We start from the raw sequence: 27973 nt of genomic DNA, 5'->3' as shown, positions 1-27973 counted from the left end.
TCACACACTTTCATATACACTTTTTATATTACACTTTCATATATTTACAAATAAAAACCATAGAAGTTTGGCTAATAAGGCAACCAGTACAAATGAACACAGAGAAGGCTGAAGCACACTACAGATGTTTGGTCTGGTTGGTGGCTTCACTACTTCGGTCTTGAGGGTGCCTATCATGCAGTGTTTCTTGGTAGCCGTAATCACTACCTCCACGGAACGCCCCATCAGGTCCGGTCTATTCTCCACCAATATCTGAAACAGAATGTTGGAACATTTAATTTATACAAAGGTCTCACTGGTATCCCAGAGTTGTATCTGAATCATAGTGTAACGAGGAAAAACATTTGCTCAATCAAATACTAATGATCATGAATGTTGAGTTCAGAAGACTCGGTTGGTCCGCCATGCTTTTGGATTGTGTCTAAAACATCGTAGTGCACTCAATTGTGCATTTGATGAGACAATGAGAACTCCTTTTCATCTCGATTGCACTTGATTTTGTAGCCCAGGTGTCTGTGATGTTGAAACGATGCACAACAGTTGTTTTCAGCTTCTTTGTCATAGACTATTTTGCATCTCCTTAGGTAAACATTGACTCCAGATTCCAGGAATCAAGTCAGATTCAGACTTTGCACTAAACGGAAGATGGAGATGAACTCAACATTCGCATTGAATCAACCCTTCCCACCAAAGTTAGATAATGATTTTATAGATGTTACTTCATTGTGTGTAATGAAGTTGTCCATAACCTTCAAGAATTGAATATGGATTTCCCTGTACATGCCTGAAACGAAATATCTGTCCAAGCAATGAGGTGCTGGAGAAGAGTGTGCATCAAAAAAGACAAAGCCTTTTTCTTCAGCTGAAGAGTTGATCTGTTTGTTTGTATTTTTAAACTTTTGTCTTGACAGGTCCTATAAGATTAGCTAAATCAGATGAGAAAAAGTACCTGAACAATGGCTCGCAGCTGGACTGAAAAGGCAACCCTTCAATTATCAGTGCGACACACTAAACACTACGTTACACTACGGATAATCCTAGCAGGAAACAATAAAATTAGCAATTATGGAGACTGTTTTATTACATTTCTGAGAAATTAAGAAACTTAGTAGATTATTTTGAACAGAGTAGATTTGTAGTAACTATCGCTGTAGTACAATATATAACATAATGACAATAAAGAATTTTTATAATATTAAATAAAAAAAGTTGGAAAAAATACATTTTAGTTAGGCAGAAAAAAATGTTTATTCCCTTCACAGAAACAGATCAGCTCAACTTTCTGGAGCTGTGAAGGAAACAGGATTTTTCCGGACATTTGCTTTGCCATCGTTCCGTTCAGTGAAACAAGAAATCAGTAACACTACGTTTCGAGATCTGCAATCTGATCTCTTCTTCAGGTAATAACTAACCTAATACATAATTACAAACTAGGTTAAAATAAACAAATCTTACCAAAGCGTTGTGGCACGCCTAAGTCAGGAATCACAACCTACATGTTGTTTGTCAACTTCACTAACTCTATAAACATGCACTTAATAAAAAACTATACACAAACTAATCATTAAAACTGAACTACGGAATACAGGTCACAATACGTCTTCACTCGTCTACTAACCACCTACGACTGACCAGAGGGACTAGCCAATGGTAATCGTCACGGCTGGCTAAAACAAGATGGCGGAAATAAAAGGGAAGGGGTACAGGAATGGGCCCTTTCGTTATTATTGGTTCATGCGAGATGAACTTCTTAAAACCATATTGTGACTCCGCATTGGTTTATTACAAATATCTGATCCGTTTGATACTTTTGGTTTTTTCTTTAGTTCATTTTTTAGAATTGGCAACCAAAGCGGCCTAATCTCGACTGATGGTTGACTGATTGGTTGGTCTGCCAATTTAATGTATGTTGCCTCAATTAATTTCCTTTTGAAGAAATGTGGTTCCCGATGTATTATGTTGGCTTCATCCCAATGAAGGAGCTGTGGCCAGAAAAATTAAAGACTAAATTCTAGCACTATTGAAATGATCCACAACCTCTAGAGATAGGTTCCTTAATGATTACTTATCACACAGTATAAAAAATTGCAACAAGAATGATATTGCTAAAACAAATACCTACTTTTCTTTTATTATTCACCAACTAGATCTAATACACAGAATATACTCCAATACAACTGAAAATATTCTTGGTCCTTCAAGAGAATTAATTACTGAAAAACAACTTCACTAGTAACCAACACTTTTGTCTTCTGACTTTCACAGACTTATTGAACCACTCTCATTAAATTTTAGTACCTGCTCGTAGAACTTGTTGTGTCCGACAAGATGTCTGCCGTCGAAAGCTTCTTCAGTAATGAGTACCCGTTGTGTGGTGCCGAGCTTGTCAGTGTACGGCTCGTACGACTGGAACAGCTCTGAAAGCCTCTTGGTCCTTTTCTTCACCTGTCACAGAGTCGCTAGACATTACAACACTGTGAGCACGTAAACAGAAATTTTGTGTAGTCAATTTTGAGTATCTGCAGGATAAAGTAAAGATTTTTATACATATCTCTTGGCTATATGACCTCACATATAAATAGAAAACTATTAAAGTGTTGGTTGTGGTATACATACAGGAAGTGTGACAAAAAAGTACTAAACTGTTATTATGACTAACAAATGATAAAATGGCCGTAGCTTGTTACTGTTGATTTCATTAACGTACTAATTGAGTTTTCTTCCTAGCTTACTCAGTCTACGATAAGGTAATAATTTAAGGTTATGCGGTTTGACACTGTTTAAAAAATGCTGAGGATTCAGATCAACCAGCATATGAATAAGAGCATATAAAGCATATATACAGCATATATGATATTTATATTCACACTTAGAATAACGCAACAGAAACCATTCTAAAGTTATTGCAGTAAAAGAAATACACGATTTTCTAATAATTTTAAATTTAATACACAAGGCCTTTAACCCATTGCGGATCACTGATGAGCTGGGCTCGTCACGCAGCGGCCGAGCCTAACGGCAAGGTGACGAGCTGAGGTCGCAAAAGCGGTCTGCTTTTTAAATTTCCCTCCAAATAGTTCTGTTAATGTCTGATAGATCGGGCGATCATCTTCACTTGTCTACTAAGAGTGTTTAACAACGGTCTACGTTTAAAATTTTCAAAAGTTTTATAAATATCCTACATATCGCAGTTGTATGTCGAAGTTGAAAAATCATTCATATGAGTTTACTCTCTGCTTTTTAGCGCTTCTGATTGGGTGTTTTCCTCAGTTGTTATTATAATACTTTTGAGGTTAGTAACACAACTAAACGACGCAGACGTACATGTTGGTGGGTTTAGTCTAGACAATGGCCCGGATGTTGCAATCGATTCGCCCCGATCTGCTTTATTTAGACTATGATTCAGACATCATCCCTGCCACGCCGTAACCTTGCTCGTGTGTTATCGTTCCTACATCACGGAAACCCCAGCAGGCCCATGTTCCATCTGAACGAATACCTTTGCAACTGAATTTTCTAGTATACAATAGCGAGCGATACTGTGGCGCACCATTGCTGTTCTTGCGGCTGCTGACCGTGAATTAATTCGCGCCCGCTGGTGCCCGCACGCCAAAAAATACGATCCGCAATGGGTTAACATCAAAGATGCTATAATCATTCTAATGTTGTAACAAGATTATGATGGTCGTTCAACATGTGTACATATTTTTGAGAGGTTTGCTCAGTTTAAAGATATCTGTGGAGTTGAATTGTGAGTCAAACTGGCAGGCAAATTAGTGAAAATTGATAGTAATTCTAAAGAAATGGTAGCATGTATTATTTCATAAATCCTTATTCAACAAACTGAAATGGTTGTTGTTTGATTACTTGGTAAATATTTTTGGACAAAATTGTGTCTTTTCTTGTTGGTATTAGGCTTACTAAGCAGTTGTGTTTTAGCAATCAACATAAATTAATTACTTGTTATATTATTGTGAGTCTAGTTAATATTTATCCTATTCATATTATAATAGTGATTGTAAAGAAATAAGATGAATTAAGAAATTGCCACTTTGTAAAAGAAGTTGTGGAATTGATAATGAAACTTCACAAACAAATTAAGGATTTTCAATTATATTGCTCCAGGACTTGAAGAAATATCTTTTTCCCTACAGTAACTGACCTTAGTAAAGCTGTTAATGAGCACCAAAGCAAAATCATTGAATGGTTCTTTTTGATTTAACCCTTTGGATGCCAACGTACCGGTATTACGGCCGTCGGCTACTCAACTGAAAATCGCCAACGGCCGTAATATAGGTACGTCACGCTTTTCACCTGTAATTTTCTTATAGTTCATCTTATTGCCGCAAAATTTTGACTAATCGATAGTCGATTAGTTGCTTTGCAACCACAAAGTAGTTAATTCGTTTATGGACTGTTTGTTTGGTCGTATTTGAGCTTCGCAGCTGTTGAATTGTTTGGTCGAGATTGAGGTTACGTTCGTGTTGCTATGCGTTGTTTACGTTTGTAATTCTCTCATTACTTTTGTTGTTAGGGCATTTTTACTATGCCCCTTTTATTAGATTCATTGGTACTTTGGGATTATACAGACCACACCCAGACATGAATCGTTATTTGACATTTAGCTTCAACTGATTAATAGATTAGCGTAGAACAATATTTCGTCGATATAAAACAGGAATTGTCTTATCGCAAACCCCTCCCCATACTCAGACAGTTGAAATTTAGCTTCTACTGATTACTAGATTAGCGTAGAACAATATTTCGTCAGTATAAAACAGGAATTGTCTTATCGCAAACCCCTCCCCATCCTCAGACAGAGGTCAAAGTCGAGCGGTGTAGTAGATAACGTGATTGCAGAGTCTCGCCGCCCGTTCGCTTTGTTGTACTTTCGTATTTTACCCCTACATTTCTCCAAACACAAAAATTCAACAAAAACAAACATTACCAAACAAAAACTAAACTCTTTATTGAAAAAAAAAACACACAAAACTTGTCATTATTCTTGATCAAACTCCGCCACCCAAAATGCGAATGCCTCCGGCCGAAGGTGCTTCCGAAGCTCGCGCTGATGTCAACGAAAGAAAAATATCCCTCGAGATAGTATCTATCAGTAAATATAATTCTAGAGGGGCTGATCAGAAATATAAATTGAATTGTAATGGAAAGGCAATTATGTACCTTGCAAAAAACTTAAATAATCGTGTGATGCCGCGCGGCCTGCCGTAATCGGGATTCTCGAGAAAGATAAGATAACAGCGACCACAATACCGATCACAATACCTGGAAATGCTTGTTGATTGATGGAATGTTAATTCTGTTACTCAAATACATCGTTTTATATAATGTTCTAAGTTCATTGAAAAAAGTTTAAGCGAATCTGACCTCATTAACAATTGATAATCTTTGTAAGTTTGTAATTTTGTAATTAAAAAGTTGTTTTTTTCGTTCTACAATGTTTGTTTATAATATATCTATAAATTTATATTTTTGTGTTCTTCATAGTGGTGTGGTTGGTATAATCCCAAAGTACCGATTTGTATAGTGTCAAATATTGATTTGTGAATATAGTGTAACATTACATACAACGTCCATGCAAATTACAAAAACTGTGCCCGTGTCACATTTAGTGAAAAAAATCATAACTGGACTTCTATATAAGGTAGGCTTTTGAAATTCTGTAATTAGGTTAAGGGTTAGATATAGTTTACTAGGATATAACAGAAAATCAGCATACATTTTCTTTTAAACCACTTATTTGTGCTAAAAAAAATGTTTTTTGGAAATTTTAATATTTTTTTTCTTAATTTTTAACTTTTTTATAAGTTTAAATTACATTTATGCAACTAAAATTTACCAACAGAACAAGGGCATTTCATAAGAAAAATAATGGTAAAAAAATCATCAATATCTGTTAAAAAATAAAAAAGTTATGATACATTTAGTGAAAGCTTGCAAAACTTCTGTAAATGCCCTTGGCGTTTCTGGGTAGTACTTTTGGAAAATGGGCTGGCATCCAAAGGGTTAATATAACTTTTCCCTAATTACAAGTATATCTGAAAGTGTCCGAACATAAAATGTTGCACATAAAAACATAGACAGAAGAAAAAAAAACAATTATGTATTCTTATTTCTGTCAGCTTTTTTTAGAGTTACATTATTTTTCAAACCATGCAACATTTAAAATCCTCACTGGCAGCATCGATAAGAAAAATTCAAAAGGATATCAAACTAATTCAGTTTAGCAATTTCATTATTAGGATAGTCCCTAGAAAGAAAGTTGAAATATTTTTTTTTCTTCCTTGTCAAAGTCAAAGTCAAGTCTTTTATTGCCGTTGATAATATTACAATTATGTGGCAAAGGTCATACCGAATAAATCTAAAATTTTTACATTCGTTCACAATACCACATTCAGACATACAATCGTTACATTCATCCATACCACTTACTCGCCAATTCTCTCCACTGTGAATTCATTTCAGACAATAGAACATAATTTCAAGAGATGGATGTAACCTATCTGAAGAGATGGATGTAGCCTATCTCAAGAGACTTAAATAGTCTTTCTTGAGAGATAAATATAGCTTATCTCAAGAAATGGATTAAGCTGATGACTAAGCCCGGGGTGTTCTATCTAGCCACACCGAGATTAACTTGCTGAAAATTCATGTACTGCATAAGATTGAGAATAGAATTGACGCGAGCTTTGAAAAACACAAAATTCTATGTCTATATAAATAAATTATTCAAATAAAGCTTTCCAAAACTCACCTCTGTTGGGGGTATTCTGGGTAGTCGGGCGGCTGGAGTACCTGGGCGGGGGAAGAACTGGTTGATGTACAGAGAGGGGAAACGACAGTCTGCACAGAGACTCATTGTGTCCTCAAAGTCAGCCTCGGTCTCTGTGGGGAACCCACAGATGATATCCGTAGCAATCGTGATCCCAGGAACCCTTTGGAAAGAATTTTCATTAATTTCAAACTTACCTAAGATGTGAATCTGCTTCACTAATTCCCCTTTGAGCTGAAAATCCACTGTTCGCAAATAGTTAAAATTCAACAAACCACTATAATGTGATAAAATTGTGAGAAACGCACAAACAGCATGACAACATATCTGGCACCCATTCATCGTTACTGACGAATATGTGTTAAAAGTGAATAGAATGTTTTTTAATGCAATGAGATTCCAGGATATATCTCCTAAGGTGTAACAAACCTTCTTCTGAATGATACAATTCCTGAATATTTTATTTAAGTTACTAAAAACATGTTGTCCTTGATAGTACAAAAAATGCTCACTGCCATCAAAAACGTTGAAAATAGATGAGCTTTCCTTGAATAATTTGTGAAAGTTTTCTGGATTCTTCAGAAAAAAATAATTTAGTCTTGATTTCCTACATACAAACTGTACATTACTAAAATAAAAGGTACTTTCTGATTAAACAGAGGCCAACTATTCAAAGCACGCTGCAGCTGATGTGGTTAGGCGATTTAGGTCTAACCTAACCTAACGGTTAGTATTTATTGTGTAACTGCCCACCCAAAGCTGTTAAATCCCATTGATTATCAGTGGCATCTGTTTAATCAGAAAGTACCAAATAAAATTGAGTTTGGGTAAAAAGATTTTCTGACACAAAAAAAGTGGAAGAATTCATTCATTTAACCTTGGTTGGGTGAAATGGTGTAAGAGTTGTATAAAAATGGAATAACTGATCTATAAAATGGATTGAGTTTTTTGCAAATTGCGTTTGAAAACAAGAGATATGGAGCTATTGGAGATATTTAATCACAGTTTCCAAATTGTATCAATCCTTGCATTTTTTTAGAAAATAAAAACTGCTTTCTGTGTGCCTCACAATATTGCAATATATGAGGATCAGACTGATATGATGAATGAAGCTCACCTCTGCCGCAGGAAGTTCACGACCTTGAGGAAGTCCTCCCGACAATACTCCCGCTTCATGTCAGCCAACACAGAGTCACTACCGGACTGGACTGGGACATGGAGGAAGGCGTACACTCGTGGGTGACTCAATATGGCAGCCATCTCCTGCAAGGAAACACACCGATGCTATCTTTTTACGTAGATATTGTTGCTAACATTAAAAATATGCTGACTTAAAGAATACAAATGAGATCTTTCAACCAGGTGACAACTTGACAACTGATAGGAAAAAGTTATGTTTAGATGAAATAAAATATACAACGTATGAGTACACCACACCAAGTGTTACATAACAGGTTTCACTGGATAGACATGCGCCATTACAGAACTCATTCTTGTCTATGTAGCATTGAAGTTTCATGCAAAATTCAAAATCTACAGATGAAATCTTTCTCGAGATATTTCGCCACATGATACATTCAAAATTAAAAAAAATTAAATTAGGTTTCATATTAATGGTTAAATAATAAGTTCCGGTGAGCTAGTGAGGGTACACAATGCAAGAGCACAATAAAATAAAATCTTGTCATTGACTTTTAATACTGACTTTCCTCTCTATTATTTTATCTTTTTACACTATGAATAAAAATATCACATGTTAAAATCTCAAATGACTGTACATATTTATTTTACCATTTTCTCGTTGCTATCATGATTACCCAAAAGACCATTGTAAAAATATTTGCTAACGCTCAGCCAAAACCCATGTAGTAACATGTACCATCATCAAACTCTGTGTTACTCATAGAGAAATGAAGCTTCATGCGAAATTTCAAGTCTATAGGTCAGTTTTTTTGACATAGGAGAAATGAGATATTTCCGCCTCCTGAAATGGTAGGCTTTGCTAGTACTCAGCCAATAAAATAATAAAATTAGACAACAAATTACAAAATAAATTTTATGTTGCAATCAGTTACATTAAAATACAGTAATACATCCCTAGTAAATAAGAGACAAGCCCGCTCACCTCTAGATGTTCTAAAATATACGGGGGATTGGTCATGCCTACGCGCAACATGCAATCCTCTGGAATGACGTCGACCAATCGCCACAGCAGCTGAGGCAGTGAGCTCCCGATGTCCCTTCCGTAAGTCCCTGTGTCTTCCGATGTTAGCCACACTTCCTTCACACCCTCCGAGAACGACTGCCGCGCTCGCTCTACTATCTCCTCTGCAACAGCATTCAGATTTAGAAAATATAACCGATTCAATATATTTATTTTTTGAGAAATAAAATAGTATATCTTTGCTATATTCACGTTTAAGATAGGTTTGACTTCAATAGTAAATCACATTTAATATTTTCTGAGTAAGAACTGGTTTGAGACTTTTATTATGGTCTTACTTACACATTACTATTTCAAAATACTTTATAGGCAGGTTTTCACACACACAGAGTATATTCTTGGTATGGATGAAAAATGTGCAATGACGGGAGCAGTATCACCTCAACGAGTATTCTGCTCTTGATGATAACTAAAGCAGAAAGAGTTGTGGTTTTGTGACTGCAATCCTTTTTTTATTTTTTTTTTCTGATTGAGAAAGTGATTAGAACCTGACTTTCTGTTGTTCCTTTATGTCTACACTACCTATGATTTTTATAAGAACTTTTAATTGATCTTTGTACAAGAAATTTTGACCCATGAGCCATCAATTTCCGTCCATAAACAAAACCAGATGTTTCAAAAATAACCCAACAGACTTATCAGCGATGACTATGAATAATGCTGCTACCCATAATTCATTACCAGTCGCGGGTGTCAACCACTGTCCATGACAAAACCTTGAGACTTTTATGTGCTTGTCGAACTCTAAATGTAATTTTTTGTGTATGTTTTGCATGTATAGCTGTTTTTTTTTCTCTTAATACAAGAAGCTTATAAATTTCATTTAGTCCTATAAGGACCTTAGCGCTGCTTCCGGATTGACAGGATATTCTAGATGAGCAAGGTTGGGGGTAGGAGCCGCCTCCTGTTGAGATCCATGAGGAACAATTTAGGGCACTAATCTCTAAGTCATGTCTCCCCGGAAGAAGGGGAGGCCAGCTCTGAACCAACCTCTCCAGTCAAAACAGGCAGGGGGTGGCAAGAACCTCTGAAACTTAGGGAACGAACCCCACCAACCTTAACAGTCATCTCCCACAGTAGACTAGACCTATCGAATTGCCCTTAAACCCCAGAATCTCAACATTTGCGGTTAGTGATGTGCTGCTCCTGGACATCCATAACGTTGCCCAGATTTAAGTGACACATCGGTTTTTGCTGTGCTCAGTGGTAGGTTCAACTGGAAAGAATAAACCAGCCAGAAGTGATCCTGCTGGGTATGGCTTACAAAGCTTTGTGTAAGCTTAAAAATATATCATTTTTGTTAATTAACAATACTTTGGATGCACTGACGACAGGTGATCTCTGTGTTATTGATAATGCATATACATACATCCAGACATTACATACCTGGAGGATAGCTTCCCAGGTCCCCTCTGGCATGTTTGGTCTTGCAGTACGTACACTGGTTGAGGCAGCCTGTGTTGATGGCTATTATCTCGATAAGAGGATTGCGTCTCACCTTCGGCAGAGTGAGAGAAGCACCACCCAGTTTCTTCCCAGCCACCTTCTTTTGACCAAATAGTCGCACCGAATTACCTACATCAGACTTGTATGAAATGACACAATATAAACTAAATGTTAAAAAGATGGAATAAACCATAAAGCTTATCTTAATAAGTCTTATGGATTGTTTTTCCCTGCACATTTTGCTAATGACTACAAAAGTCTACTGTTCTAGTGGTTTAAAAAATACTTTTGTGAATGGTGAATCACTACACCTGTCAAAGCTTACGAGAGTGATTAAGCCAAGACAGCCAAATACAGTTTCGAAAACACTGTTACATCCACTCATTGCTGTGTATAGTTTTAAATTTGTGGGGGAGGGGGGGTGACTGTTTGATAATTTTGGTGATAAGAAATACAAAACACTGTGTAAAAACTTTCACATCTATCTTGAATTTAAATTCTGATTTCATTCCCAAAACTTACAATTGACACTATCCAATAGAAGTCACGATGGCTTTGGCTTCTCTGGCCTAAAGAAGGCGATCAAATTTAGAGTTCATCACTCATTTCATATTTAAGAGTTTCTAAAAAGATGTATTAGGTTTTGTGTATTGTTGTGAGGAGTCAAGCTTCCTCATACCCCTCATTGTTGTATATGACTCATAAATGGGGAAACAAAAACCTTGAGATAACACAACGATATAAGTGCCAGAATTCCCACCAGGAAGATTTGTGGTGAAGCAGAGTGACCTGTGTACGATACAAGAATAAACCCATGAAAATTAAGTGATGGATATATTTCTTCTCTATTATTCTTTAAATAAATAACTCTCTCTCACCTGCTGACTCTCCCTCCACTGCCACTCAGGCTTATTTACATCTGCCTCTATTTCAATCTCAATTTATTGTTCACAACCAAAAACCAATATCAAAATAAAGTACGGTAGCAAACCAAGGGATGTAATAAATAATTCTACAAATGAACAAGGTAGAAATACACCAGACCTGTGTTGCGTAAAATGCTTCGCTAATGACAGAAATGATATTTCATGCTAAATTTCAAACCAGTAGTTTAATTTATAATCATGAGAACGAGATATTCTCTTAAGTGACAGGCTTTGCTAACTCTCAGGCAAACCACAAATAAAAAGTGTGGATATGCACTATCATCGTACTTGATCATGCCTATTTAGAAATGAAGATTGATACACAATTTCAACTCTATAGCTTAATTTGTCTTTGACAATCCTGTGGACAGACAGGGAGACAAACAGTCCCGACAGACCGAAATTTTGCCAAACCCCTTTGCTAATGCTCAGCTTTTCAGCATCTTACACACATTCATCTACAGTACTTTAAAACAAAGCGATTCAAAAAGGTATTTCCTATATATTTGAAATAACTGAAATTTTAAATCAGAACAGGTAATGAAATATTGAGCTCTAAACCGAGAAAGTTCTTTTCATACAAAAAATATATTAAACATAAATATCAAAATATATTGAATTTATAATTTTAAAAAATTGGGAGGTTCTCTAAAAATTTGTTACTAATTAAAACCGCATGTTACAAAAATCAACATTTTCCAACAACACAACAACATGTTTCAACTACAACAAAAATAAATGAAACATGTTTCATTTTTCAACATGTTTGTATAATGGTTTCAAAAGCATTTCACAAAAAAATTAACTTTCCCCCTAATTAGCCTAGGTAATGAAGTGACAGTACCACATTGGGGTATAAATATTGTACGTACTTATGTGTCCACATGGCATAACTGAAAATCATTTTAGATAGATCTTGTTTGCATCATTAAGTAATAAGTTGACTACAAATAATTTTAAGCAGTAACAATTAATAATAGTAACGTGATAAAATTCGTTACTGCAGATTTAAGAACACTAAACTTTTTGACCAAACCATGATTTTTTACAGAAATATTACGTTTAGATTTTTTTAAATAAAAAAAGTATCCCGTCATTTTTATTTACAAACCATGTCAAATTTAAGAACAGTCAGTTGAACCAATTCCGTTCTACTTGGTTACCTTTAAGAGTCTCTTCAACAACCTCTACGACCCTGTCTATCTGCTGGACACCGATGACACTAAGGCCCCTGAGGTAGTCGGCACGTGGGGCCCCCTGCGGCACACACCCCGCCACCACCACCGCCTTGCCTCGGCCCACTCCTGCCTCGATTTCATTCCTGTAATGTTTCCGATCCCAGTAAGTAAAGGTTGAACGTTAAATGTAAAGCTAAACCCAATGGTATAGTATGTGTAATCTGTGGCACAGTTCACAAGTGACAGAATTCTATGAGATCATTGAAAAAATTGTTTGTCACAAGTGTCATAATGAAGAAGGCATTTGTGAGGAAAAATAGCTCTCAGCTGTAGTTTTATATTGTATAAATCCATGTATGTAATACCCTCTAAATAATTATAGATAAATATATGGTATTTTACCTTGTCAACAGTGGTTCGAAAATACGTTTTTATTGAATTATTACTACATGTTTCGGGACGAAAATCCCATTGTCAGGAGTGTTTACGCTGCCGACCGGTACAGTTTGTGTCCGTGGTTGTGCAATAGGTCTACCATGTACGAGGTCTGTCCAAAAAGTATCCGACCGCCGACCAGTAGGCGGCCGCGGCGTAACCGATTGGCTCGAACCGGTTATTGGAGGGGAGGGGCGAGCCTAATCCTTCCCATATTAGGCATTGAATACGATCCGGTCACTCAGTGAGTCACAGCACTCTGTTCCGTACAGTACTGCCATGTGTGTGCGTCGCATTTCAATATGACTGAACGTGTTGAGCAGCGCATTTGCATTAAATTTTGCCAAAAACTTGGCCATTCAGCATCAGAGACGATTACTATGATACGAAAATTTTATGGTGACGTGTCTATGGGCGATACACAAATAAAAGAGTGGTTTAGGCGGTTTAAAAATGGCCGCATATCAGTGAAAAGTGAAGACCGATCTGGCAGGCCTTCAACGGCCAGAAATGCTGAAAATGTCGAACGTATTCGTGCAGCAATTAATGAAAACCGTCGATTGACTGTCTGAGAGCTGGAAGAAAATTTAGGAATACCAAAATTGTCAGTTTGTAACATTTTACATGAAGATTTTAAAATAAACCGTGTTTCGGCAAAATTTGTTCCTCGGCTGCTGACAGAAGACCAAAACAACTGTCGACTTGAAATCGCACAGGACAATCTGGATTTGATAAAAAGTGACCCAGGGCTATTTATAAAAGTTATTACTGGTGATGAGTCATGGGTTTATGGCTACAGACCCTGAAACAAAGGCTCAATCTTCACAGTGGAAAACTCGCGAAGAGCAACGGCCGAAAAAAGCAAGACAAAGTCGAAGCAATGTCAAGACAATGCTGACAGTTTTTTTTTACCATGACGGCGTTGTTGATCATGAATATGCTCCAAGAGGCCAGACAGTGAATAAGGAGTATTATCTTGAGGTCCTAAGGCGGCTACGAGATGCAGTGCGAAGGAAACAACCTGAACTGTGGACAAGCCGTGACTGGATCCTGCACCAAGACAACGTGCCAGCTCATTCCTCAAATCTTATTCAGGGTTTTTTGGTCAAACACGACATCAACCAACTACGACAGCCTCCCTACAGTCCTGACATAGCTCCTTGTGACTTCTGGCTATTTCCGAAATAAAAAATTCCTTTGAAAGAAAAAAGATTTGACGATGTTGAACAAATAAAACAAAATGCGACGAAGGACCTGTTAGCCATTCCGCAAAATGAATTTAAGGAGTGTTTCCGGAAGTGGGAATAAGGTAGTGGTTTGTGGAGGGGAGTACTTTGAAGGGGATCAGATTGCCGTTGCCGCCGAGTAACGTCAGTTCATGCCAGACGTCAAAGTCGGATACTTTTTGGACACACCTCTTATATGCACTGTAAATGATTTATCCTGTAAATGTCTTATTTCTTGAATCTGTGTGTTTTATTACATGTTATTTTTAACTTCCGCATTTTTATACACCTGACGATAAGACTTTCATCCTGAAACATGTGGTAATATTTCAATAAAAATTAATTTTATAACTGTCAACAAGGAAAAGTACCATATTTTTTTTATTCTCGATAACAAGGAAAATTTGAATGTGTTAAAAGTTAGTTTTTATAACTAAACATAACTTACTTTAATACACATATGGTTTAAATAATGTTATGTAAGTAATGGTTATACAATGAAGTACTACCTGACCTAAAATGATCCTCAGCTGGATTTTTCACCGTGCAACTGTTTAAAAGCCAAAGATCTGCCTTTTCCTTTTCATCTGTAACAAACAAGGTCTAGTGTCAATGACCAAGCCTGGATATTCCAATACAGAGGATTATTTTATAGTAACTCATACATAATTATAATCCAATGAAGAAGAAGAAGGAAATATCTAAAACATTGTGTTAGCAATGTTTTGATTCCGTTTGAAATAGAAAAACTAGAAGTTTGTTATGACACTGACCACATATGCTGATGGACTAAAAAACTAAGATAACTAATACTCTTTAGTATTTATTTCCAAATATTACACAGATTTTAAAATATAACATTGGGCAGGGTCATGTTTTAAAAATCAAGTTTCAATTGAAACGCTCAATACAAACTAATCTATAAAAACAAAATTAATTGTATAAAGTGATTAAAATTCTGCTCTCTAATAATTTTTGAGAAATTACAGAGTGTGGAAAAAACATAAGGAATTGAAATTAGATTACTGAAAAACTTCCAGTAACAGGACGTCAGTGAAGGGACAGTTTGTCTTGCCTAATGACTGTACCTATGTTTCTTTTATAAATTCAGTGGATTAACAGTATCATCAGGTGTTTTCCACATCATTGTTGATGGTTGGACTGCTTACAAGTACATGAGAGCTTATCCTAGAAACAATTATATTGACTGCTTGCCATAGTTATCTCATGATAACCATCTAAAGCCCTACCCACAAGTGGAGTTTGGGAGTTTGGATCCAAGATTTTTGAGTTAATGGGAGTAGCTACCCTATGGGTGTTTTAAAATTTTTAGGGCATGTCATCCAAAAGGGGTCAACCTGACTCAAGGGGCCATTACATTTTCTTTGGGCAAGGTGTACTGTAATAATGGTTTTGGCTGAAAGTTAATCAAATATCTTTTTACAGCATCTTCTATTTCTGTGTTGGATTCTATTGCTTTATTTATTATTGAGGTGATATTAGCCTAAAGCTAATTGGGATGAATACAATTGAAATACAATACTACAAGAAACAAATGACCAGTAATAACGATAAAAAACAGTAATTTGTTTAAGTTAATTCACTATCTGAGCTTACACGATTGAAAGAAAAGAACACCGCAACAGGCATAAAAATCTTTGCAAGTTTGAAATAATTCAAAGTAAAAAACTCTTAAGTACAAAAATACAACTCACAGTATTTTATTTAGTGAATAATTTAAGCATCTGCAACCGATAATGATGGTATAATTCTTATTGGTGAATATGAATTGACTGTTTTACAATTTGATTTTTGCTTTAGAAGAGATCAGAAAAAAATGATAGTCAACACTTTTAGGGCTCACACATATGGTGATTGAGTTAAGTAGTCTAAATGGACAATAAAACCAGATAACCAGTAATTGTGGCTGGCTCTCTCAAAATTATCGTTATTAATTTCAATAAAATTGTAGTCTCAGCAGGCACAATCAACTGGCAAAATTTCCGATTGTCTCAGAATGTGAAGTGGTCCTTATAATTGAACCTTAGCTTCTTGGCTAACAAAGGGAATAATTACAGTGATTCTTCAATACATTTGTAACAAGAACAAGTTAACCATCAGAAACACAGCATTGTCCACCTTATCTAAGATGTTGAAGTGCACCCAGCAGGGATCACTTCTGGATGGCTTATACCTTCCAGTAGAACCTACCACTGGGCATAGCAAAAAACCGATGTGTTACTTAAATTTGGGCAACCTTATGGATGTCCAGGAGTGGCACATCACTAACCGCAAATGTCGAGATTCTGGGGTGCAAGGATAATTCGATACTAGGTCTAGTCTACTGCAGGAGATGATTGTTGGAGTTGATGAGGTTTGTTCCCTAAGTATCAGAGGTTCTTGCTAGCCTCAACAAGGGTGTGCCACCCCTGCCTGCTTCAGAGCTGGCCTCCCTTTCTTCAGGGGAACATGACTTTGAGATTAGTACCCTAATTCTTCTACACGGATCTCGATAGGAGGCGGCCCCTACCCCCATCCCTTACCCATCCGGAATATCCTGTTACTCCGGAAGCAGTGCTAAGGTCCTTATAGGACTAGGTGCAATTTATAAGCTTCTTGTACTAAAAGTACAAAAAAAATGTATTCCCATTATGCTTTCCTATTTTCTTCTAAGTACTTTCCGATTAAGGTAGTAACATTTACAAGAGTCACTCACCAGTAAGAGTATAGCCATACGCTGCCAGCTGACCAGCCATGTATTCACTGTCCGAGCTGTTATGTGTGCATCCCCAAGTTTTGACGTAAATTGTCTGTGTTCCCGGTATGATACTGCGAGGAACATCATCATTATTGACAAACTCTTCAATGTTCGAAGCTTTGACGACTCGCTTTTTGACCCTTGCAGTTACATTCTTCTTATTGCTGTACCTCTCTTTTGGTGTTAGATCTTGAGATGAGATCAAATCTTCAATATCACCTATGATCTCACTACAGGCAGCGGGCATCTGGATACATCACATGATAGAGCATACATATTAAGCTATCATAATAATACACTTAGGGAGAGATGCTTACTTATCTTTAAAATCTGCAACTCCCTCCTAGACACGTTTTAAATTTTGCTGTTAATTTTTAAGGGGAGAAACATACTAAAGTAGGAAAATATAATATTCATTCTAGCATTTACTATGTAGAAGTACGCCACACCATATGTTGCGTAGCAGGCTTTGCTGAGGTATGCAAAAATGCAAAAGTATAGCTCATTTCTATCTCGAGATGTTCTACATACTATTGTGCGGACAGACAAACAGAAATAACACTTGTCTAGCCCTTCACTGAAACTCAGCCAATAGCTACAATTTTGTAGAATTACTTTTAACGTATTTAATGATCTCCGTAACATAAAGACTATAAATTGTTGGAATTTTGAGCTTACTAAATAGCTGTTTTACTGAATCTCACCTGTTTAAGTTTCAATCTGACTGATAAACTAATAAATTTACAAACGGGTTAATTCAAATTTGACCATACAACACATTGGGTACAACATTGGGTACTACGAAGGCCTTATCTACTATTTGCTATTAGACTATACATACAAACATATTATAAATTTAAATATAACGTAATTTGGTTTAAGTAGTTGTGGCGAAAACTTTTTACTCATGAATATCGATGATTTGAAATTATTAATCACTCAAGTGTTTGTGTTTATTATACTGCAGCCTCGGAGTAACATAAACAACCGTGTTCATTCATGTCTGATATTGGACTCTGCCACTTACATGACATTACATGCCTGATGGTTGCAGTATAATAAGTAGCCAACACTGCAAATGAATTATCAATTAGAGATCTAAACTATTGAATACGAAAATATTCTAATTATAGTTAATTAAAATTGCCAGCTCTTTATTAATGTATTAAATAACAATCTTGTTCCAAATTAATTCAAAGGAAGTAAAAACCTTTAAACTAGTTAAAAGTAACTAAATGTTACACTGTTTTGTTAGTTACATTTTACAAATACACACAGCCTAGACAGCTTTTATTTATCATTACATTATTACTTTTAAGATATAAAAAACAGTTGAGCTATGCTGTAATTTGAAATACCTACAACATAATGCGGTTAGAGATTTTGGTTACTTGTAGTTTAAATAATCATCGGCTACAGTATAATAAGCGGCCACCAACAATCAGATGATGATTATTGATTTTAAATATTGATACTATTGAATAAGACATTTGACCTATAGATATTCATAAATAATTATTGCCAGCTATGGTAAGCAAGTAAAGGAGCTAGCTCCTTAAATCTGAAGTATCCTCTCTGTAGTGATGAGATGAAAACTAGAATTAAAGGTGGAAATCAAAGTGTTTCATTATAAGAAAAGTCAGAACAAACACGATGTTGCAAAAAATGCACTTGAGAAGACTTTCTTGGAACATTTTATATTGTGAATATACCAAAAGTCATATACTATTTTAGTTGAAATCAAACAAACTACGACATTTTAACTAAAGAATGTAGTTTTTACAGCATCAGTACCAGCAGTAATACCATTTCAGACTGGATAAATTAATCTTAAGTATTACCCTGCTTAAACAGACTTTAAATAAAGTTTAGTTAATTTATGTAATCTGAAACAAATACATTTCTTTTACATATAAAAGTATATAACTTCTCTATATTCACATTTTTAAACCCTAAAACATAATTCAGTTCGACATCATCGTTCAAAATTTATTCAAAGTAAAAACATGTTTGGAAATACAGGGTGTATCAAAAAGAATCATCATCAGATTTAATAAAATCATAACTATTCTGTTTGTTGAGCTAATGCGCCAACAATGTAATGTTGAAAAGAGTATCTTTTAAAGTTTTACATGGTTCCCGCTAGGTAGCAGCAGTGCGCTTGAGTGAACGCCTACTTCATTTCTAGTAAAAATGGCGTCTGCACCACAAAAAGCATTTTGTGTTCTACGTTTTTCGCAGTGTGAGTCTGTAATAACTGTTCAGCGTGACTTTCTTAATAAGTATGGTGTTGATCACCCAGCAGGGATCACTTCTGGCTGGTTTATACCTACCAGTTGAACCCACTACTGGGCACAGCAGCAAAAACCGATGTGCCACTTCAACCTGGGCAACCTTATGGATGTCCAGTAGCGGCACATCACTAACCGCAAATGTTGAGATTCTGGGGTTCATGGGCAATTCGATAGGTCTAGTCTACTGTGGAAGAAGACTGTTGGAGTTGGTGGGGTTTGCTCCCTTACCTCAGAGGTTCTTGTTAACCTCAACAAGGGTGTGCCACCCCCTGCCTACTTTGACTGGAGAGGCTGGTTCAGAGCTGGCCTCCCCTTCTTCCGGGATGACTTTGAGATGTAGTGCCCTAATTCTTCCTCATGGATCTCGATAGGAGGCGGCCCCTACTCTCTAACCTTACCCATCCTGAATATCCTATCACTCCGGAAGCAGCGCAAAGGTTCTTACAGGACTAAGTGCAATTTATAAGCTTCTTGTCCTAAGAGAAAAAAAAAAAAAAAAAATGGTGTTGATCCTCCTACATCACAGAGCATTAGACAATGGTATGCACAATTTTAAGAAACAGGTTGTCTGTGTAAAGGCAAGTCACTGGGCCGTCCCAGAGTGTCCGATGAAGACATGGAGCGCCATTGCTTCACACGCAGCCCTCAGAAATCCGTTCGCTGCGCTGCTCGACAGCTCAACATGTCCATCTGGCGGCGTGTGTTGTGTCGACGATTACGCATAAAAGGATACAGCCTTCAGATAAATCATTATTTTTAGAGACAGAAGTATTATCACATCCTGACTACAAGAAGGAATTCTTTCTTCAGACTGACAGTTCTATTAAGGCTATTGGCGGTCGTTTGTATCAAATATGTGATGATGGAAGTAAGGCTAAGGCAGCGTTAGTATTTATATCTCGGACACTTAAGAAGAGTGAATTAAACTATTTTACAACAGAATTGGAGTGTTTGGCAATTCTTCATTGCATGCAGAAGGTGAGACATATAATACTTGGTAACCATGTTAATATAATCACGGATCACAAAGCACTTACGTTTTTAAAAACATGTAGATTGTTAAACTCTCGTCTAACTAGATGGATTCTCAATTTGCAGGAATATAATTATTCTATAAAATTTTGTGAAGGACGACAAAACATAGTAGCTGATACTTTAAGTCGTATCGAAATCAAGGATGAAGTCGCATCAGTAGAAAATAACACACCTGCGATTATCTTAAATTTTCTACACTATGAAAATAGTCCAGTACTTATTAAGGCACTCACTAATATTTCAAAATTCCAAAAGGGTAACTTAGAAGAGTTTAAATGTCAAAAGGAGAACTCAGAATTATTTAAGTTAGGTATATCTAATTTACAGAAAGAGGACCTAAAATTAAGTTATATTCACCGTATGCTATCTTTACAAGCAGATCAGGATTTTATTTCACCATTGTACCCAAGAAAATATATTCTTTATGACAACATCGTTTTTAAACAAAATTTTGATGGTTGGAAAATTATTTTACCTGAAGTTTTAATAATTCCTACGATACACGAGTGTCATGAATACTATATACATTGTGGGGCAAACAAATGTTTGAAGATCTTACAAGAGACTTTTACTTTCAAACAAATGGCAAAACGTATTCGTCAATTTATATCAACATGTGACTCATGTCAGAAAAGTAAACCAGACACACATCCAAGCATTGCAGAATATGTTGGAATTAACCCTCCATCGGGCGCTTAAAATTAGAAACACCATCAGGCGCTCACGGAGGTTTCCTCCAGGTTAGTGAATAATGGATATTATAGTCGTTTAAACTGTTTTTATTTGTTTAAATATTCATACTGATTTAATTACAATGTAATATATTCATTTTTAGAATTTAAATAAAAATTACTCTCTTATGTAATGAATTTTCCAAATAAGAATTTCGAAATTTAAAAAAATGTTATTGTATAGTAACAACATGATTTATTTTAAGGAATAATGCAATTAATTGTAAAAATGTTTAACCTTCTGTAATAATATATGGAAATTAACTTAGTTTTTAACTTCTTACAAAAACAACTTACTTCAATTCTTGAGATATTATACAATTGTAATGTCAATTATTATTCTAAAATCAAAATTTATTCTTTACTAAACATTTTTTAAACACTACACAAAGTTTCAAAACATTTTCCTTCTGGTTCTTATAACGACAATGTTCACTCCATAAACAGTACTGAAATGTTCCCTAGCACACGGGTACTGTACTGACAAGTCTCTCGTCTTCATTCTCCATTTCACAAAATTGAAATAAAATATATTGTAAAACTTAAAAAGAAACCATCACAGGTCAGACATTTAGGCGCACACGGATTATTACTCCATAAAAACTAAACACTATAAGGCGCTCAAGGAGATTTCGTCCAAGGACTACAAACACGACATCGGGCGCTCACGGAGGAATCGTCCAGTCTCGCACGGAAGTAGACCTCATACTGACAGATTTTGACAAAGATAAGCGGGAGGCTATTGTTTCGCTTCCCCGAAAGATGCTCGTGAAGTACACTGCGGGACACGACTGCTAACATCAGAAAAGTAGTACTATTTTTAATAATAAAAAATACACGGAGGAAAACTCCGTTTAGCGCCCGATGGAGGGTTAAATGTGACGCAAATGTAATTCAACTTTCTTGTGATTTTATTGGAGTTTTACCAAGAAGTCAAACAGGTGTACAATATATATTTGTTGTTTTGAATATTTTCACAAAATTTATTATGCTTTATCTAATTAAGAAATGTACTACTAACACTGTATTGAACAAATTACTTAAAGATTATTTTCCTAAATATGGAACACAACACAGAATTCAATCAGATAATGGTATACAATTTCGAAGTCACAAATACATTTCCACATTAGAAAATTTAGGAATAGATGTTATATTTAATCCAATAAGACGACCACAAATGAACATGACTGAACGATACATACAAAATATAAAGAGAGCTATTAGGACACTATGTCATAATGATCAATAAAACTGGTGTAAGTATATTCCATGGATAAATAATTGTTTAAATGAGCTACACAACACAACAACCGAATTCACACCAAAGGAACTACAAACAGGAGAAGAGTGTCGTAGATTTTGGGAACCACATACAGGGTGACTGCCGGGAACTGGACGTATTTTAAATGAATAGTACAACCTTATTTTATATAGTAAAATTATTTAATTGTGGAATATATATTGGTGAAAACATACCATTTCAAAAAACATATGTTTTATGGAACCTTTTATCCTAGTTTGGGTTTATTTCTTAAAGATGATATCATGCATGTGATGGCCGTTAACCTGGATACAGGTTTCCAACCTCTGGAGAAAATCATTACGCACTCTCATCAACATGTCTTGTCCAATCAAATTCACCTCTTCGGTGATTGCATCTTTTAGCTGCAATAATGTTCGTGGTTTGTGAACATAGACACGAGCTTTCAAATACCCCCATAAGAAATAGTCACAGGGCGACAAATTTGGTGACCTCGGCGGCAACGGCACGTCACCAAAACGTGAAATCAACTTGCCAGGGAACATCTTCTTCACAACTCGCATCGATGCAGCGGCAGTATGCGCTGTAGCCCCATCTTGTTGGAAGTAAACATTTTTCACGTTTATTCCTCGCCTCCGAAGTTGTAGCTTGAGATATGTTTCCAACATGTGAACATAGCGTGCAGAATTCACTGTCACTGTGACTCCATTTTCCTCAAAAAAATACGGACCAATTATCCCAAAGTGGCCTACAGCACACCAAACCGTTACTTTTGGAGAGTGGAGTGGTTTTTCATGAAAGTTACATGGATTTTCAGGAGCCCAATATCGTAAGTTTTGTTTGTTCACGGAACCGTTTAAGTGGAAGTGAGCTTCGTCGCTCATTAACATCATTACATCAGGATTATCAGTAAACAACACCTGCATACGTACTGCGAAATCTTCTCTTTGTCCATAGTCCCTCTCTTTCAGTTGCTGTACCACCTGTATTTTATAGGGATGAAATTTCAAATCTGATTTTAAAATTATTCTGACAGAATCGCGCTTCATGCGTAGCTCTTGTGCGTGTCTTCGTGCAGAGCGACCCGGGCTCCTCATCAAAGCAGTTCTCACTCTAGCGATGTTGTCTGGTGTTCTCACTGTTCTTGCTGGACCGGGTGGCTTTTTCTTTGATACTGTTCCTGTTGTTCTGAACTTGTGCACCCATCTTAGCAATGTATTCCGGCTTGGAACCGTGTCATTTCGCGCAATATTAAAGTGGCGTCGGAAGATACGCTGTGTTTTGATAACGGATTCGCCATTTTTAATAAATGTGTCATATGCAAAAACACGATGCTGAACTGACCACTGATCCATCGTGACTAAAATGGTAAAGCTCACTCAAAACAATGACATAACCTCAATCTCCCTAGAACGTGTAACAACAATGTAACAGCTGTTGCAAATTCGTCCGGTTCCCGGCAGTCACCCTGTATTAAAATACCAGAATGAGAGAAGATGTCACAACTTAATAAGATTGAAATTGCTAGAAATAGAATCAAGATAAATGTAGAGAAGTATGTTAGAATTTAATAAACCTAGAAAAGCTACTGAATTCAAGACAGGAGACAAAGTACTATTATTACAACATCCAGTATCAAAGAGTTATGAAAGGGTAACAGCAAAGTTTTTTTTTAATTTTCAATGGACCTTTTATTGTTACAAATAGAGTAGGATGTACAGTATATTATATTAAAGAAGAAAACTCAAATAATAAACTTGGACCATATCATGTTACATCACTTAGAAAATACAAAGAGAGAAGTATTGAAGTTCAACAAAGCATTAATCTTTTTTTTTAAAAAAAAAAAAAAAAAAAAAAAAAAAAAAAAAAAAAAAAAAAAAAAAAAAAAAAAACATGTTTGGAAGATTTTGTTTATTACCTTAAAGTAATATGATATTTTATTTGAGAAGTATAATGTATATGAAATATGTTTAGTATAGAAGAATGTATGAATGGAATGAAATAGTTTACGATATATTAAGCTGGCTAATGCATTTAAATATTAATGAATACACTTAAATAAATATAAATAATAATTGTAATGTTGATAAAAAATTAACATTTTAAGTGCGTTGACTGATGAATAGTTATTAGATGGCAATTTATACAAACTTTGAAGCGAGATATAATGTATAATGGCAATAATATTTTTTAAAGTGAAGTCTGAAATACAATGAGGTAATGGAGAAAATTTATTCATACTTGAATTATAATGTGAACCAAGATAATGAAGAATATTAATGCAAAATGAACACAATAGGTAATTAAATTTGAAGAAGATGTAACTTAAATAAACTCAAGTTTTTGATGTAATAATGAACAGTGTGCTAATAAGACTTAAGAAATAATCTTACTCTGATGGACAATAGAGTGATTTTTCTTAATATAAATTTTTGAGTGACTTATTTCAATTAAAACTGTAAACGACTTATTTGAGATGGACAATAATTTCTCTGATGGACAATAGAGTGATTTTTGTTATATATAAACTTTTGATTGACTTATTTAGTATGTTGTAAAAAAATTATACAAGAACCACTATGAACAATTATTGATTTTTTTTTAATATGTTGAGAGTTTGTTGACAAGTTAACAGGTTTAATTTATCGTTATGTTTTGTGCAAAAGCAAGTTGTGTTAATTATATTTTATTTATAAAGTACGTGTTATTGTTTTGTTGTAATTAAATATTACATTTTAATTTGTAAGGGTACGGTAGATTTTAATAAGCGGCCTACACTCATTACTCGATTGCTACTATCGAACAGTTTGATTGTTTTTATCCGAAGGAATAATTCAATATTTCACTTTATTTAACTTAGCATATAATTTCAACTTATAAGTCATAGTAATTTTAATGTAAACAATAAACGACAAGAGGTAACTAATATTTCGGAACTTCGAAAATAGCGATGAATATGAGGAAAATATGCGAGATATTTCTCACAAGTGACTGTTTAAGTGGCTTCAAAATGTAGATTTGGTTCCTGGTAACCCATGGGGAGAATTCCTTCCTCCATATCACAAAAGCGGTTACTTGTTGATATCAAGCTGGGCAAGTTGTAATATTGTAAGGTTTTTTGATATCTAAGTCTAAGCCATAGTTGGTTTTATTATGTTATTGTTAAATTTGGGTTAAAAATTGTAATGTACGAGATTCTTCTTGCTACAGTTATTTATAACTCATATTCTATATGATTTTTATATATCGAATTGTTCGATAATAGCAATCGAATAACGAGTGTAGACTGCTTATTAAAGTCTCCCCATTTGTACATTATATTAATATTTATACATTAATTTCGAACTAAAAACTAGCCGAATCATATAGTTCTTTAAAATATTGGTATCAATTTACATTAACGTGACCATGGAAAGGTATGTTCATTTTTTTTCCCTGAAAACTACAATTTTTTCTGAAAACAATATTGAAGAAAAAATTCGTCGGCAACAAAAATCAAAGGAGCTACGATTTTTTTAAATCCTCTCAAAACTCCGTTTTTGACAGTTTCCTATAACTCCGCGTCTGCTCAAACTCAATATAGCCAGATTTTAAAAACTGATTAACATACCAACAACGAGAAATTATCGTACTTTCATATAAAATAATCGTACCAAACACATTTAATGAAAAATTATGTTATGTTCGTATAATAAATTATGTTATAATTAACTTTTGGTTTGTTACTTGTATAAATTTGTCAAAAATCTTTCATGGTACGATAATAACTACCCATCGTGTATCTTACCGGTGCATAAAATCAATAAAATTATCGTACCTCTGGCAACACTATACATATTTGACAGTTTGGTATTACTCAGCGCCTTCTCAAATAAAGAAGGGACGCCATTTTGAACTACTGTTGTTCCTCCGCGTCTATTCTTAACCTCCTAGTTCAGTAGTGGTAACATGGCACACCTTTTGATGCTGACTAATACGTTAATCCTGTCAACGATGCCTGTCCGCTGCGCACTGCTTGCTCTTTTAGAAAAAAAATTAACTCGAGCTTGCAAAAGTCGAATCCCAGATCACGTGATGCCCCTACTCGTTAATGCAATAATGTCCGAAAGGCATCAATATAATACAATAATATACTTTCCCCCCAGTTCATATGCACCTGTGATAGTAATACTTGGCTATAAATGCCCAACCCATGAAAATAAAGTCCATTTTCCATAGTCACGCTAATGTAAATAAATACCAAAATATCTATTACGTTGTTTGGTCTGACATGTTTCTTTAAGTCCTTGGATGGTTATGAATATTTATGATTTCATGTCAATTGATAATACTGCCGTACGATTGTGATGGTGGCCGCTTATTATACTGCAGCCTAATCAAGAATACCGATGACTCATTTGCAGTGGTGGCTGTTAATTATACTGCAGCCTGCCTGATATGACACTTTGCAGGTTATCTGTGGTAGACACCTTCTACAGTCAGTACTTGGAGTACTAATGTCACTCAGTAAAGTGCTTCAGTGAAGATATTTATGTAAAGATACATTTCCATGGTGAAAATATGAAACAAAACAGGTTCAGGCCAACTTACATCATAATAGCATAAGTAAATACACTTAACATCTGTACCCAATAATATATGAAAGCAATATAATTATGCACCCTTTAACAAGATCATAATAAATAATTTTCATTGAGTGTACAGGTCTTTTTCACCACTCAATGCAGTTATATTTTTACCCCCTCCTATAAATTATAAATTTTGAGAAAAAGCTAGGCTATACAAAATTAATGCACCTACTGTATTTAATAAAATGCAAATTTGTTAAAGGTTCATCCAGAGTATCTTCTATTTCTCCAATATTATTAATTGACAGTGTAAATTATTGTAACTACTCAAGAAGACATATGTGCGTCAAAATCAACACTACCACGCTAAGACTACACAATACACAGTGAGTGTTTGAACAAAATCGAAATACGGCTTAGCAAGCAATATCATGCCGCATATGCAGTGCAATATAAAAAAAATGTACCAAAGATAGATAAATAAAAAACGAACCATCGTTGTCCTAACGAAAGACAGAACTCAAGACTAGAACAAATTCTTTATTTTTAATTGGAGGCCTTTGTTTTATATATTGTAAAAGTACCTAGTATTGACTTCCTTTAAGCAAGTCTTGTTTCATTACAATATTATTTGGAAAAGAGATAATATTGTATACCTGCATACCTGAAGTAAGTAAGTACTTACTGAACTGTAGAGTCTTGCATTCGAATCCCGAACTGGTGGCTCTGTATTATAGTAGTGCCACATATTATCGTGTATCATAATTAACAGAATTTAAGAATTTTATAGTGTAGGTTTTCAAACGCTTAGTTATTACACATTAATAACTTTTTATACGTTTTCAAGGTAATTTTGTTATTGGTTATTAACTTTGCTGTCAATAAGTTGTTCGGTAATACCGTTGATTTAAATGGAGTGGTGCGCTTAAAAATCTGTAAGTAAATTCATTTTTAAACATCCATTATGTAGAAGCAGGTTGTTGTATTAGTTACTTTTAAGTTGTATGTCTCTTTAAACAATTTTATAAGCTAAATGTCACTCCTAAAACAAACAATAGACCTAAACTATTATAAATAATAAGACAAAGACAAAAC

General features: G+C 35.2%; 1 protein-coding gene across 1 annotated transcript; it reads right to left on the bottom strand.

The window, feature by feature from the left end:
• Positions 1–8: 8 nt before the first annotated feature.
• LOC124353543 (threonylcarbamoyladenosine tRNA methylthiotransferase) lies at positions 9–27306 on the bottom strand. The gene is made up of 10 exons (XM_046803429.1): positions 27111–27306; positions 16942–17230; positions 14740–14812; positions 12550–12707; positions 10401–10589; positions 8916–9118; positions 7908–8053; positions 6773–6953; positions 2299–2445; positions 9–252 (listed from the first exon to the last, which is right to left on the bottom strand). The coding sequence occupies exons 2-10, from the start codon at positions 17228–17230 to the stop codon at positions 37–39; spliced, it is 1602 nt and encodes a 533-aa protein (XP_046659385.1). The 5' UTR covers positions 27111–27306; the 3' UTR covers positions 9–36.
• Between the last annotated feature and the right edge of the window lie 667 nt (positions 27307–27973).

Source organism: Homalodisca vitripennis, chromosome 2, assembly GCF_021130785.1.
Source record: "Homalodisca vitripennis isolate AUS2020 chromosome 2, UT_GWSS_2.1, whole genome shotgun sequence".
NCBI classification, from domain to species: Eukaryota; Metazoa; Arthropoda; class Insecta; order Hemiptera; family Cicadellidae; genus Homalodisca; species Homalodisca vitripennis.
This window is presented reverse-complemented; position numbering and strand designations above follow the sequence as displayed.